The sequence below is a fragment of the Suncus etruscus genome, chromosome 10 (genome assembly GCF_024139225.1).
Source record: "Suncus etruscus isolate mSunEtr1 chromosome 10, mSunEtr1.pri.cur, whole genome shotgun sequence".
Classification (NCBI taxonomy): domain Eukaryota; kingdom Metazoa; phylum Chordata; class Mammalia; order Eulipotyphla; family Soricidae; genus Suncus; species Suncus etruscus.
Window position 1 is genome coordinate 82,722,967 of NC_064857.1, and position 13,773 is coordinate 82,736,739.

The following is a 13,773-nucleotide window of genomic DNA, read 5'->3' on the forward strand; positions in this document are numbered from 1 at the left end:
TGCACACTTCTAGAGAACATGATGCTCAAGGGAACATGCCTTCTTTGCACCAGCCAGGCACCAGTAACAATCATCTGGAGCACCAGGAGATCAAGGATAGAAATAGGCTGGGTCTGAAGAAGAGCCTGGGGGATCCAGTAGCCATGCTCCTGGCTCTTCCAGCTCCAGTAAGATCCAAAGATTCTATCAACAGCTACATAGTACCTCTCAGGCCATGTCTTCCTTTGGCCATGGGCTTTCCCCTCAGGCAGCCATGTACACTTAAACCTTCTGAAGAAATGCAATTTCCTCAGCTATTTGCTAAGCTCCTTAGTCTTCTCTTATCACCTGAAAGACCATGAGATGGGAATGGAGGTAAGGTGGGGATTTAGGGGATGATGTTCTAATGAGAAGTGTCATGGAAGAGAACAGAGTCCAGCTAGTAGGTATTTTCCCCAGATTTATGGAGAAAGGATATTGGGATGGTGTTGGAATCTAGTGACTTTTCATGTCTCTGTACTCCTGTCCTCACAACTGTCTGCTTAATAAGAGGTTCAGAAAAATCAGAGGATAATTTAGGAATAACGATACCCTATTTGCTATCACTAAGAACTTTCTGGACTCTCTGTCTCTCCAGCCTCCAACCCTCAACTCTTGAGAGGGTTCCCAGAGAGACCACAGAATGAACCAGGCAGACAGTATGAATCCTCACGTCATCCAGTGAGGTAGAGGAAGTGGAAATGTGGGTGTGCTGCTTCTCCCACCTCCAAGGAGAAGAAAACTGAGGCACAGAGGAAGAAAGTGATTTGCCACAGTTATCAAGGAGCCAGATGCTGGCTGGGGGCACAGAGCCTCTCAGGGCTATCCCCAGGGACTCACTGAAGGACAACCATTAAGACATCCCAATAGAAGGTCAACTTCACTCTTTAGTCCATGGTGTCTGATCTCAGTCCATCTGGAGCCAGCCTGAAATACTGACCCAGTCTAAGTGTCAATCACCTATGGTCACTCTTCTGCAATCTTTATTTTCTCCTTGAGTTGTTTTTTTTTTTTTTTTGCTTCAGTGCCAAATGAATGCCTCATGAGTGAGCATGATTATAGTCAACAGGGAGAAGATGGACCCTGCTGCCATGAGGAAAAGGAGGGTGACTGTGAGGAGATGGCTGGGACTAAGGAGAGGAGCACTGAAACTGGGACCTACCCCTCTGAAACAAGATTCCCCCTTGACCTCAGAATTGACTGCACTCAACCACACCCACAGGGACCTATTGAAGCCCCTCACCTGCTCCTTTACTCCTCCCCTTTTCCATTCACTCCCTCCACACTCCGTGCACTGTAAACATGAGAAAAACAAAAGCAAAGGAAAAGATGAACCAAAACAGAAACACCACCCCTCCTCCCGCCTCCCAAGCTGGGGGGGGCAAAATAAATATCTTCCTTTTTCACCATAAACAAGATTTGGCTTTCTGTCTTTGTTTGTTTGTTTGTTTTTTCACGTTTGATTCGTGTCCCTTTCCACTCAGAAAGACGGGAAGATTTGGGCTGTTGTTGGTTCAGTCAGGCACCAAAACAAGAAACTCATGAGAAATATTTGGTGCGGGTTTGTAATAGTGACATGTCCACCACAAGATGACTAGAGCACCACACACGACATTTTTCTTAAGCTAACATGCTCTGGCTGCCATCCACAGAAATAGCTAGAGACCCCTACATGGTTTCTACGTGGTCGAGAGGTATATATACAATCCTTTGAAGGACAGGATTGAGGGGCCGTACTAAACAACTAGGTCTTGTAGGATCACACCTAGATTCTCAGCAGCAGGGAGCCCCCCTTTCCACCCACCCCCCGCTCTGGGCACGGCCAGCTCCCTCCCTTCCGCGTAGTGAGGGGATGGGGACAGTCACCACTCTGGGTGGGCGCCTCCTGCCCCACCCCACCTTCCCCTTCGACACTGACTCCACCAACTCTTTCCACAAAATGTGCTTGCAGGCGCATCCTCTACATCAAATGGCTCAGAAGGCAAAGTTTGGCTGCAAGGGCTATGGCCGTGGGGGGACCTGGTGAAGGAAAATGGGGTGTCCACTGGCTAATTCTTCCCTCAGCTGTCAGCTCCCAGTTGTGTCTCAATGTCCACTCGGCAGATGGGGCATTTTTTGCTCATGGCCAGCCACTGGTCCACACATAGTTGATGGAAGAGATGCATGCAGGGGAGACGCCTAGAAAGAAAGAGAGAGAAAGAGAAACTCAGAGATATGGGAGATGAAGAGGGCCAGGGATGCTCAAGAACCAGGAGACTTACTCCAGGATCACTAGGGAATTGTCTCAGTATCCTGGCTCTTGAGAGAGGCTGTGCTCCATTGAGTAGACAAGACAGTAAAGAGAAGTCTCAAGTACTCTTCCTCCTCTAGGAATATCTTTGATATAAACTTTAAATAGTCATTTTGACATACTTATGTTTCATCTGGGCTAAACAGCAATTGCTTTCTTACCTTTCAAGTTCTTGAGTCCACATCCATAGGCACTGTGCTTCTAGAGCATTCTATAAGACCCTCCACTACAACTATAATGATTGCACTGGCACATTACACACACACACACACACACACACACACACACACACACACACACACACACACACACACGCAAGTATGCATCCAGACACTCAAAATGTGATGATCACTAAAATTCCCAGGAAAAGGAGAGAGAACCCAGGTCAGCCTCCTACCTCACATCTTCTCCATCTTCCAGCATAGATAGGCAGATTGTGCATTTTTCATCTGTGTCTGACTCTTCCCCCTCCTCCTTTTTCCCTTTGTTGTCCTGGGGTCTTCTCTATAAGAAGCAAAAGAGAAGCTTTTTGCACATGCAGCAACCTCACCTGGAGGCCATTGTTTTTCCATCCACAGCCTCCTCTGGCCAAGGAAATTGACATTCTTCAAAGAAGTGGATCAGGCACTTTTGAAATTTGTTTGGAACAATAAACACCCTAGAATAGCTAAAGCAATCATTGGGAAAAAGAATATGGGAGGAATTACTTTCCCCAACTTTAAACTTTACTACAAAGCAATAGTTATCAAAACAGCATGGTATTGGAATAAGGACAGACCCTCAGATCAGTGGAATAGGCTTGAATACTCAGAAAATGTTCCCCAGACATACAATCACCTAATTTTTGATAAAGGAGCAGGAAATCCTAAATGGAGCAAGGAAAGCCTCTTCAACAAGTGGTGTTGGCACAACTGGCTAGCCACTTGCAAAAAATTGAACTTACACCCCCAGCTAACATCATGTACGAAGGTAAAATCCAAATGGATTAAAGACCTCGATATCAGACCCCAAACCATAAGATATATAGAACAACATATAGGCAAAACTCTCCAGGACATTGAGACTACAGGCATCTTCAAGGAGGAAACTGCACTCTCCAAGCAAGTGAAAACAGAGATTAACAGATGGGAATATATTAAATTGAGAAGCTTCTGCACCTCAAAGGAAATAGTGCCCAGGATACAAGAGCCACCCACTGAGTGGGAGAATCTATTCACCCAATACCCATCAGACAAGGGGCTAATCTCCAAAATATACAAGGCACTGACAGAAATTTACAAGAAAAAAACATCTAATCCCATCAAAAAATGGGGAGAAGAAATGAACAGACACTTTGACAAAGAAGAAATACAAATGGCCAAAAGACACATGAAGAAATGCTCCACATCACTAATCATCAGGGAGATGCAAATCAAAACAACAATGAGATACCACCTCACACCACAGAGAATGGCACACATCACAAAGAATGAGAACAATCAGTGCTGGCGGGGATGTGGAGAGAAAGGAACCCTTATCCACTGCTGGTGGGAATGCCGTCTAGTTCAACCTTTATGGAAAGCAATATGGAGATTCCTCCAAAAACTGGAAATCGAGCTCCCATACGATCCAGCTATACCACTCCTAGGAATATATCCTAAGAACACAAAAATACAATACAAAAATCCCTTCCTTACACCTATATTCATTGCAGCACTATTTACCATAGCAAGACTCTGGAAACAACCAAGATGCCCTTCAACAGACGAATGGCTAAAGAAACTGTGGTACATATACACAATGGAATATTATGCAGCTGTCAGGAGGGATGAAGTCATGAAATTTTCCTATACATGGATGTACACAGAATCTATTATGCTGAGTGAAATAAGTCAGAGAGAGAGAGAAAAACGCAGAATTGTCTCACTCATCTATGGGTTTTAAGAAAAATGAAAGACATTCTTGCAATAATAAATTTCAGACACAAAAGAGAAAAGAGCTGGAAGTTCCAGCTCACCTCAGGAAGCTCACCACAAAGAGTGATGAGTTTAGTTAGAGAAATAACTACATTTTGAACTGTCCTAATATTGAGAATGTATGAGGGAAATGTAGAGCCTGTTTAGAGTACAGGCGGGGATTGGGTGGGGAGGAGGGAGATTTGGGACTTGGGTGATGGGAATGTTGCACTGGTGATGGGTGGTGTTCCTTTTATGACTGAAACCCAAACACAATCATGTATGTAATCAAGGTGTTTAAATAAAAAAAGAAAAGAAAAAAAGAAAAGAACAAACATTAATATAAAAAGTTGAAGCCGGCAAGGTGGCGCTAGAGGTAAGGTGTCTGCCTTGCAAGCTAGCCAAGGAAGGACCAGACCGAGGTTTGATCCCCCGGCGTCCCATATGGTCCCCCCAAGCAAGGGGCAATTTCTGAGCACTTAGCCAGGAGTAACTCCTGAGCATCAAATGGGGTGGCTGAACCCCCCCCAAAAAGTAAAAACATGTTGAATCAATGGCATGAGCTAAAAAAATAATTAAAACAAAGGTAAAATTAGGCAATAAAAGTATTTCAAATGTGAAATTCTTGATAAAATGTGAAAAAAATAAACAGTTAAGATGTATAAAATAATCTAAAACCAAAAAGTATGTTTTTCAGAGTAACAGCATCAATTTTAAAACATAGAGCCAATATAGTCCAAATATTCTGTGTTCCTGAACTTAGCATCTAGTTGTCAAGCTTAGCAACTCAAGTCAAGTGCTATCTGGAGTGACCCCAACACTCAAAACACTGCAGGGTAGCCCCCAAGGATCATATTTTAAAAGATTGACATTTAATGATCATAGACTCTGGGGCTTGTGCAGCAAGTAGAGCATTTGCCTTGCATGCAGCCAACTGGGATTTGATCCCTGAAATCCCATATGGTCTCCCAATTCTGCCAAGGGTGATTTCTGAGTGCAGAGCCAGGAGTAATGCCTGAGTACTGCCCAGTGTGACCCCAAAACAAAAACAAAACAAAAATAGACTAGAAAAGTAAAACAAAATGAGAATAGTAAGCTAAAATTAGTGACTCTAAAACGAAATTGTGAACAATGATGATAAAAAATAATACAATAGAAAACAAGCATGAACTAAATAATAACGGCATTCAGGATTTTCATGTTCTTTAATTCTCCAGAGAAAGGCTTTGATCTTTCCATGCAAATGACACTATTCATGATGGAAATGCTGTCATTTCCTCAATGAACACCTTATCTGTAACTGACACCTGGTAGATATTCAATAAACAGTGACAGAAATCATTTCAGGGCTGACTCAAATGTGTCTCTTTGAGGAATGGCATGAGCCAAGATTCATGGACTGTGACACTGACAACCTGGGAAAGCCTAGAATCCATGACCTGCTGCTCGAGTACAGTTCTCATTCCATAACAGTGACCAAGTGTCAGGTGTGATGCTGAGACATGGTTTTGCCAATGTCTCACTAAATCCCCTGAGCACCCAATGTGACAGCTACACATACATCATTCCCCTCTTAGAGAAAAAGGAACAAAGCAGAGTCCAGGAAATTTGTTTTTAAGTCATGCTGCTCTAATGTGTTTGGGGACTGAATAGTTTTGTCTGTCCCCATAAATCAATAATTTAGCAATAGAAGGTGAGGCCTTTGGGAGGTTAGAATTAGAAGAGGTTATGAGAGTGGATCAAATGTGATTAGTGCCTTGGTAGGAAGAGGAAAAGACACCAGAGCTTCCTTTTTTCCACCCTGTGAGGGTGCAGTGAGAACATGGCCAGGGAAGAAAATCCAAACCAGAAATAGGATCTGCCAGTCTCCCAAACTTTGAGAAATCAATGCTTATTGTTTAAGTTCCATAATTGTGCTCTCATTTTACATTTCTCCGTGTTTGTCAAGCTTTTAGTTCTTCAACAGAGATGAACTAATAACATTATGTATCTGTTTATAATAAACCTTATGATCAGTGTTAGTTTACATATAAAATTAGCAGATTAACTATTGCCTCTAAGCCATTTTCAGATACAGAATAGTGTCTCAGGCCAAACTTCAACTTAGTCACTTTGAGCTATGGATGGTGGGTCCTTTCTTTAATGTATTTTATTGGATTCAGAAAGCCTAGACTTAAGTATATTATTTATGTAGGATAGCTGTACAGGCAAGTCAAGAATATAGAAATGTTTTGCCTCACCCAAATGGAGATTTGCCTCCAGTCAAAATTTAGTCTGGTAGTTAGGTCTTAAATGAAAACCTGGAAAAGTGGATTCCTTTTAGATCAATTACTGAGTAAGGGGGAAGGGACTCTAACCAGGTTATTCTGAGCACTCCCACTACTGTAAAATAGAAATACTAGTTGAGTCCATCTTTTCAAGATAAAGTCAATTCTATCTACCTCAAGCAATGACCGGACTCTGATAGAAAACAAGTCTACCTACTCCTGCGAATCTAGTTTTAAGTAAATAAAACTTTTTTTTAGAAACACTAGACATTGTTCTTCTCTTGTAAGCTAAGCAACAGTCTTTTTATCTTAATATGGCTTTTTATGGAGGGCTAATAGAAATAGGAGCTAATACTCTTTTACAGCACTCATTAAAATGCAAAAGAAAGGAACAAAAGCTTATACTATGGCCATTTCTTCTTTTTGTAGCCCTGTCCATCTCTGAACCAGATTAAGTTGGATTTTTTTTTAATATTTCAGGGTCTCACTTATTTTTAACTACTGTCTAATTTGATCTCTTTTTTAGACTAACTTTGAAATTCAAGAAACATTAGTTGGGTCCCATCAATACTGTTATCATAAGAATTCACTCTCTTACAAAGTCCATAGAAGATGAATCTTTACCCATATGCCCCATTGAAGATTTAATGTGGGAGAGATGTTGTAGACATCTTTAAGCCTTTAGGGAGAGATATTGTAGACGGACAGATAGGAAGCTTGGGAACAAGATTTTGGGGGAAGCTATCTAGCTCTGAACTAGTCTAAGATGATTAAGAACATAACCCTGTGAGATGCAAATACTAAGCTCTTGAATATAGAGAAAAGGAGTTACCAGCCAGATGCAGGAATTGAGGCAGCACTCAGAGAAGGGTGGGACCCCCAGAGAAAGAGAATCTAAAGTTACAATGAGGATATGAAAATCTTTAAGAATCCAAGATCTTTCCCTGCCACAATACCCAGACTAACTTTTCAGCATGCACAAAACTCCAGGCCAAGGCATTTTGGAAGAAGCCCTACTGTAAACCCAGGTTTGCAAAGGCCTGCAAGGCTCATTCTCCAACTCCACCCTAGAGATTGACCTGCATCTCAGCCTGAGATTTGTACTCTTTGCTTTTCCCCCTGAAAAAGCCCATGTTCTCTCTTGAAAAGTATCTCTTTCTCTCCATCCCACATTTCTCTAGGTAACTTCATTGAAATAAAGTAGTTTTACTTTATTAAAAAATGAGCAGAATGAATATAGCATTTTGCCATATTGCTCCCCTCCCAACACGATTTCATCTATTAGTAAAATCATGCTTTGGTATGGTACATTGTTTTTTTTTTTTTTGTTTTTTTTGTTTTTTTTTTTTTGGTTTTTGGGCCACACCCGTTTGACGCTCAGGGGTTACTCCTGGCTATGTGCTCAGAAATCGCCCCTGGCTTGGGGGGACCATATGGGACGCCGGGGGATCGAACCGCGGTCCGTTCCTTGGTAGAGCTTACAAGGCAGACACCTTATCTCTAGCGCCACCTTCCCGGCCCCAGTACATTGTTAATAAATGAATAGTGACACACTGTTTATTATCATGGTTCATATCAGCATCTACACCACCATAAAACATCCACTGTAATCCAACTATTCATGCTCCTTTTCTAAGAGCCCTTAGCAGCATCAGGCATTTGCACTGGTATTCTAGTTTAGTCCTTTCTAAATGCTATATAAATTAGAATCCTACGGCATTCAGTTATTTCAGATTGGCTTATTTTACTCAGCAATATGCATGTAAGGTTCCTCCATGTCTTTCCTTGTTTAATATCTCCCTCCCTTCCTTTTAAGGAAGAATATTTCATTGTATGATATAATACATCATACAATCATACATCATACAATGCATTCAATTATTAAGAAATATTATGGATGTTTCCAATATTTTCTAATTTAAATTTTAATTATTTTCTGAGCAAGTACTCTAGAGATTCTGCCCCTCTCTGCTTAGTCTTGAGCCTGTGACAAAGAGTGGCTTTAAAAGCTCCCCAGGTCATCTGCTGCTATTAGAATCCACTGCTATGAAGCCTTAGTTACAAACTTATCCAAATGTGAGATTGGGTTTAGAATTATTTTCTAAGACAAATAATAGCCATCACTATCACTATAGGTGATTTTTTTGCTTACCTCATTCAGATACTTTTACATACCATTTATTTATAACTGCCTAATATATGCACTCATAAGTCACTTCAGAGCACCAAAGCAGAGCAGTCTTTTAGATTTGGGACTGTATTCCCATGGAGATATCCAGGTCAAATTTTCCTAAACAATCTGCACTCCTCTCCTCTCAACAGTACAGCTGACTTGCTGGCATACTCACCTTCTTGTACTTGTGTGGGAAGGTAAATCTCTCAATGGTATTCTGTACAGCTCCTCTAGTTACATTTCCCAACCTGTCTTCTAGTTGTAGCAACTCCTACAGAGAAAAAACATGGAATGTACACAAGGCATATGCAACAGTACATACTATGTGATAAGATAAAAGGCACTGAAAGATATAAGCAGGAGGCACACAGATTGCTAGTGGTGAGAACTTGTCTAATATCTGTCACTTTTTTCCTCTCCTAATCCCAACCTCAGCACCACCATCCATCCATTTCTTACCCACTGACAGGCACAAGTGAGGAAGATGAATAATAATAAATCCCCTGGAATCCTGTTAGACCCAAGATGGTAGAAGGATTTCCAGAGAACACCTACCTCATAGCTCTCCCGTACAGCGGAAGTGTGTCTGCTGGGGTTTAATCCCTGGAGGGCAAGGAAGTGAAGCTGGGGGTAAGGGTAGTTGCGGATTTCATGGACCACCTATGAGGAAGAAAATGACTCAGTGTGTATTCAAGTTTTATATCACATCCAAATCCTCCCTCATACCCTGAGATGCTGTGAGATGCTCTGAGCAAATCTGATCTTTCCTGTTCCTAGGTCCTTCTTCAGCAAGAAAGAACCAAATCTGTTCTCCTCCAGTCCCAAAATCAATAACAAAATCAATAAAGTAGCATTTATTTAACGCAGGCACTGTTTCAATCTGGTCTATCGTGTGATATATTGTCCCCAATATACTGATAAATAATCACGAATGATTAAGTGACCCAAGTTATGCAAGTGAAAGGTAGAAACAGGTGGAGCAAACCCAGATGCTTGGAAGCAGAAATTATTCCCTTCACTCTGCACTGCCTTGAAGATGAGGCCTGAGCCCAGACAAAGCTGAAACAAGTAAGGATACAACATTTATAGGGGTGACTGTAATTTAAATTTAAATATTGTAAATTATAAAATTTATAGGGATACCAAAAGACTCAAAAATCAAGGTAAGTAACATTTATTATAATGCAAATTTTAGAATTAATATCAGTATGAATAATCTATAATTAATAAATATCACAATTATAGAAAAAGTAAAATCTGAACCTTTACTGGTCTTGGCCCTGCCTGAACCCAGTTTTCATCTTTAATCAACTCTCTTATCACTTGACTATGGGCCAGATACTTAATCTCGCTGTGCCTCAGTTTTCCAGCTTGTAAAATGGGACAAAATGCTCTTTTCTGGGATTATGAAGAAGCATGACTGTATTCATTATTCACAATGAATAAATGAAATAAGTGAATAATAAATAATAACTAAATGAAATAAATAAATGAAATGATTGAAATTGCGCCTGGATACAGTAAGTGTCCCCATAAATGTAGTTTTTATCACCACCAGGACGTGTTGTTCTATTGGATACAGTCTAGAGTTGCAGAGCTGATAGAAACATCAGTTATGGCTCATGGGAACAAGGGGGTGGGGTGAGCAAGGAAAGGAAGGAAAAGAAAATGCTTTTAATCTGCCTCAGGAAAATGCAATCTGGAAAGATTTCCAATTTGTCCTTGGCTGCCTTGATGAAAGAAACACATTTCACTCCCCTCCCATGCAGCCTGCAGTGCCGGGCCTTGTAGACCCCTAATCACCTTGGGCCACTCCTGCCACGTCGGCACTACCCCAAGATGAGAAACCCAGCTCACTGCAAGAGGCAGATCTGGGTGCTCAGTACAAAAGCCAGGACTTCTGGGAGTCTCTTTAGTCCCTCACTTCGGCCTCGGAGAGGGCAAAGCAGACATTTTTACACCATTTCAACAGATAAGCAAAACCAAAGCCCTCAGGAGATGTTGACCAAGAAATGAATAAAGTCAATCATCTTTGGGACTTGTTTATGCTGCCCACGCTCAGGCTGGCCTACTGCAGACCACATCCCTGCTGTAGCTCCCCTTCCGATTCTTCTGCTATACCCCTTAACACACATACAACCCATTTTCGGGTGCTTCTGATTCAGGGGCTTCCTTCCACCTTTTCAATGCAAGGAGCTGCCAGAAGCTATGCAGGGCAGTAGCAATGTAACTCCAGGGAGCAGGATGCATGAGGATGAACGAGGATTTATGGGAGCTGGGGACATAGGGAGAGAGGGTGAGTGTGGGCCAGGAGGGAGGCTGAACACCCAGGAGCTGGGAGATAAGAGTGCAAGTCACAACAAGACGGAGTTTGAACATGGGGTTTCCCCGCTCTAGGGATCTGGAGTAGTAGGACTCAGAGCAGCCGCATATCTCAGCCAACAATGGCCCCCACTGCAGGCAGTGCAGGAACCCCCTTTCCCTTCCTGTGAAAGCCTGTCACTTACCATCTGCGTGGAGGAGGAATTTCGGGGGAAGTGGTGCATCCGGGGAGTCGCTAGGTAATGCTGATAGTGCTGAGGGAGGGGCCGCACCTGGAACTGAGCAGCACTCAAGCCAGTGTCCACGCTGAGATCCCTACAGGAACAGACCAGGTAGATCACACAGGGGTGACTCAGCCAACAGCTTTACAGAGGTGGAAGTGGGGAAGGGGGAACTTCGGGTTTTGAGCTCCAGAGCAGAGAGCAGCCCACATGGTCAGAGCTTGACCTGGCTGGACCAACTCCCCTTTCCCTCTCCTTTGAGCAAAGGCGCTGAGATCTAAGATTAGGACGAGAAGATCCAGACCCCATCAAATGACCAGAAATGAGTGTTCCAAACTCTACTGTCAAGGTAAAGTACCCCCTGGTCCCTCCAACCCTAAGAAAGGCAGGAAGGAGGATCCAAGTCTAGTTTGTAGGGTTGTGGAGGGGAGGAAAGATGCAGAGTGGGGTCAGAGATACACCACTTAAGGAAGGTGCTGTGCCTTCCAGTTGTGCCCTGGGAGACAGACACCATAACCAATTTATGCAGACACGCTCCCTTCTCACTCCCCAAAGTGCAGGGAAACTCATCGCACTTAAATTATTATTGGTTGCTACAGAAAAGGAACCAGGACTTCTTGGAAACTGGCTGACTTCAGGTTTTGGGACAGGAAGGAGCAGAACATGTACAAACTGAGGTGGAAAGAACTTGTGCTAACTGAAAGCAAGGAAGTTACCAAACACTGCCAGGATTCTGTGCATCTTGGAACCAGCCTGAAGAGCCTATGGGAGGGACAAGTAGACTGAGAATCAAGGCTGGTGCAGGTCACTTAGCCAAATGCAGGGAATTAAAACCTGCCCAAGGTGTGAGGCCCAGAGTGGAAAGGAGTAGAAGCAAATTGGTTCCTTTTGGGGGGATTGAGGGAATTAGTTACTTACGATGTAACTGGGGTCCTCAAACTTTTTAAACAGGGGGCCAGTTCACTGTCCTTTAGACTGTTGGAGGGCCAGATTATAGTAAAAACAAAAATTATGAACAAATTTCTATGCACACTGCATATATCTTATTTAGAAGTGAAGAAACAAAATGGGAATAAATACAATATGTGGCCCGCTGGCCATAGTCTGAAGACCCCTGATAGAACATACTCAAGCGGGGCCGGGCGGTGGCGCTGGAGGTAAGGTGCCTGCCTTGCCTGCGCTAACCTAGGATGGACCTCGGTTCGATCCCCCGGCGTCCCATATGGTCCCCCAAGAAGCCAGGAGCAACTTCTGAGCGCATAGCCAGGAGTAACCCCTGAGCGTCACAGGGTGTGGCCCAAAAACCAAAAAAAAAAAAAAAAAAAGAACATACTCAAGCATCTGCCCTTGGCCCCTTCTCTTTGAATTCTCTGTCAGCAGAAATACATAGTCCACAAAGGGACATTTTTCCCTATACAGGGCTTCTGGCTCAGACTTGAATAAAGAGAGATGAAATTACACCCATCCAGCAAACTATAAAGGACCTGAGTCAAGACCACTGGTGTCCCCAAACACAGAGGAAATGCCAGCAGCTCTGTCGGAAGTAACATGGAACCAGCTGGGGAGCACTTTTTCTAATTAGGGGAACCTGAATCTGCCTCATCCTGGACACAGTGTCTGAATCCAGTGTCTGGAGAATAGTATGACCCAGACCCTTCCCATGCTTCCACTAGAGGGTGGCCAGAAAAAAACAGAAAACTGCTTTGTACCATCAGAATAAGAAAGAAAGGGAAAAGGGAAACAGCTCTTTTTTACAACATGCTAAAATATATAGAGAGATATAGAAACACTTGTCCTTTAATTTAATGAATTTCAGCAGACATATATGTGTATGTGTTTATATATGAATATATATATCCATACCTCTACTTTTTGTTATTCTGTTTTGGTTTGTTTATATTTGGGGGTTCCTGGCATTGTTCAGGGGGGCCTAGGGAATTGCTTTGGGTCATTCTCAGTCCACTCTCTGACAATTTCCCTGATCTTCCATTCATCTGCTTTATAGAAACGTTTACCCGAATCTCTGGAATCATGCCTGCTTAGTCTGCTCAGTGACAGAACAATGAGTCACACTCGGAAGCCACAGGAAGCCAGCTTAGACCAGCCCCCAACAAGGGCTCCTGCTTGCCAAGTTAGGACAAGTTGAGGGAAAGGACCAGCCCCCTGAGGCTCCTGTTTCCTATTGGTGGGGATGGGTTCAGGGCTGGAATGTAAGAGTGCTGAAATCCACAAGAAAAGTTGGGAGACTGAACTAGAGAATGGGGAACAGGGCTTTGCCTGTGCTGATCCTCCCACCAACTCTCTCTGTGTGTCCCTCCTTCATCACCTGGGCCTTCCCTTCCATTTGACATTGGGGACCATGTGTGTGCATCTGAGTCTGTGTTTTCAAATCTTTGTGGTGAGCTTCATATCTTGGGCCTGTCCTTCTGGTCCTCAACTTCTGGGAATTAATTTCAATGTCTTTAATTTTTCTTAAAACCCATAGATGAGTGAGACTATTCTGTGTCTGTCTCTCCCTCTGACTAATTTCACTCAGCATAATAAATTC

General features: G+C 42.9%; 3 protein-coding genes across 3 annotated transcripts in view; 1 reads left to right on the forward strand and 2 right to left on the reverse strand.

The window, feature by feature from the left end:
- Nucleotides 1-13,773, forward strand: part of ATP5F1A (ATP synthase F1 subunit alpha) — a 521,274-nt gene that overhangs the window by 191,311 nt on the left and 316,190 nt on the right. The window lies entirely within an intron of this gene.
- LOC126020102 (E3 ubiquitin-protein ligase RNF165-like) overlaps nt 1-13,773 on the reverse strand; it is a 205,977-nt gene that overhangs the window by 92,763 nt on the left and 99,441 nt on the right. The gene's annotated exons all lie outside the window — the stretch shown is intronic.
- Nucleotides 1,484-13,773, reverse strand: part of LOC126020087 (E3 ubiquitin-protein ligase RNF165) — a 111,771-nt gene continuing 99,481 nt past the window's right edge. The window contains exons 4-8 of the mRNA XM_049781566.1: nt 11,190-11,319; nt 9,238-9,342; nt 8,858-8,953; nt 2,706-2,812; nt 1,484-2,196 (exon numbers count right to left, since the gene is read on the reverse strand). Coding sequence (XP_049637523.1) covers nt 2,079-2,196; nt 2,706-2,812; nt 8,858-8,953; nt 9,238-9,342; nt 11,190-11,319 — 556 coding nt within the window. The 3' untranslated portion in view covers nt 1,484-2,078. The remainder of the gene's footprint in view (nt 2,197-2,705; nt 2,813-8,857; nt 8,954-9,237; nt 9,343-11,189; nt 11,320-13,773) is intronic.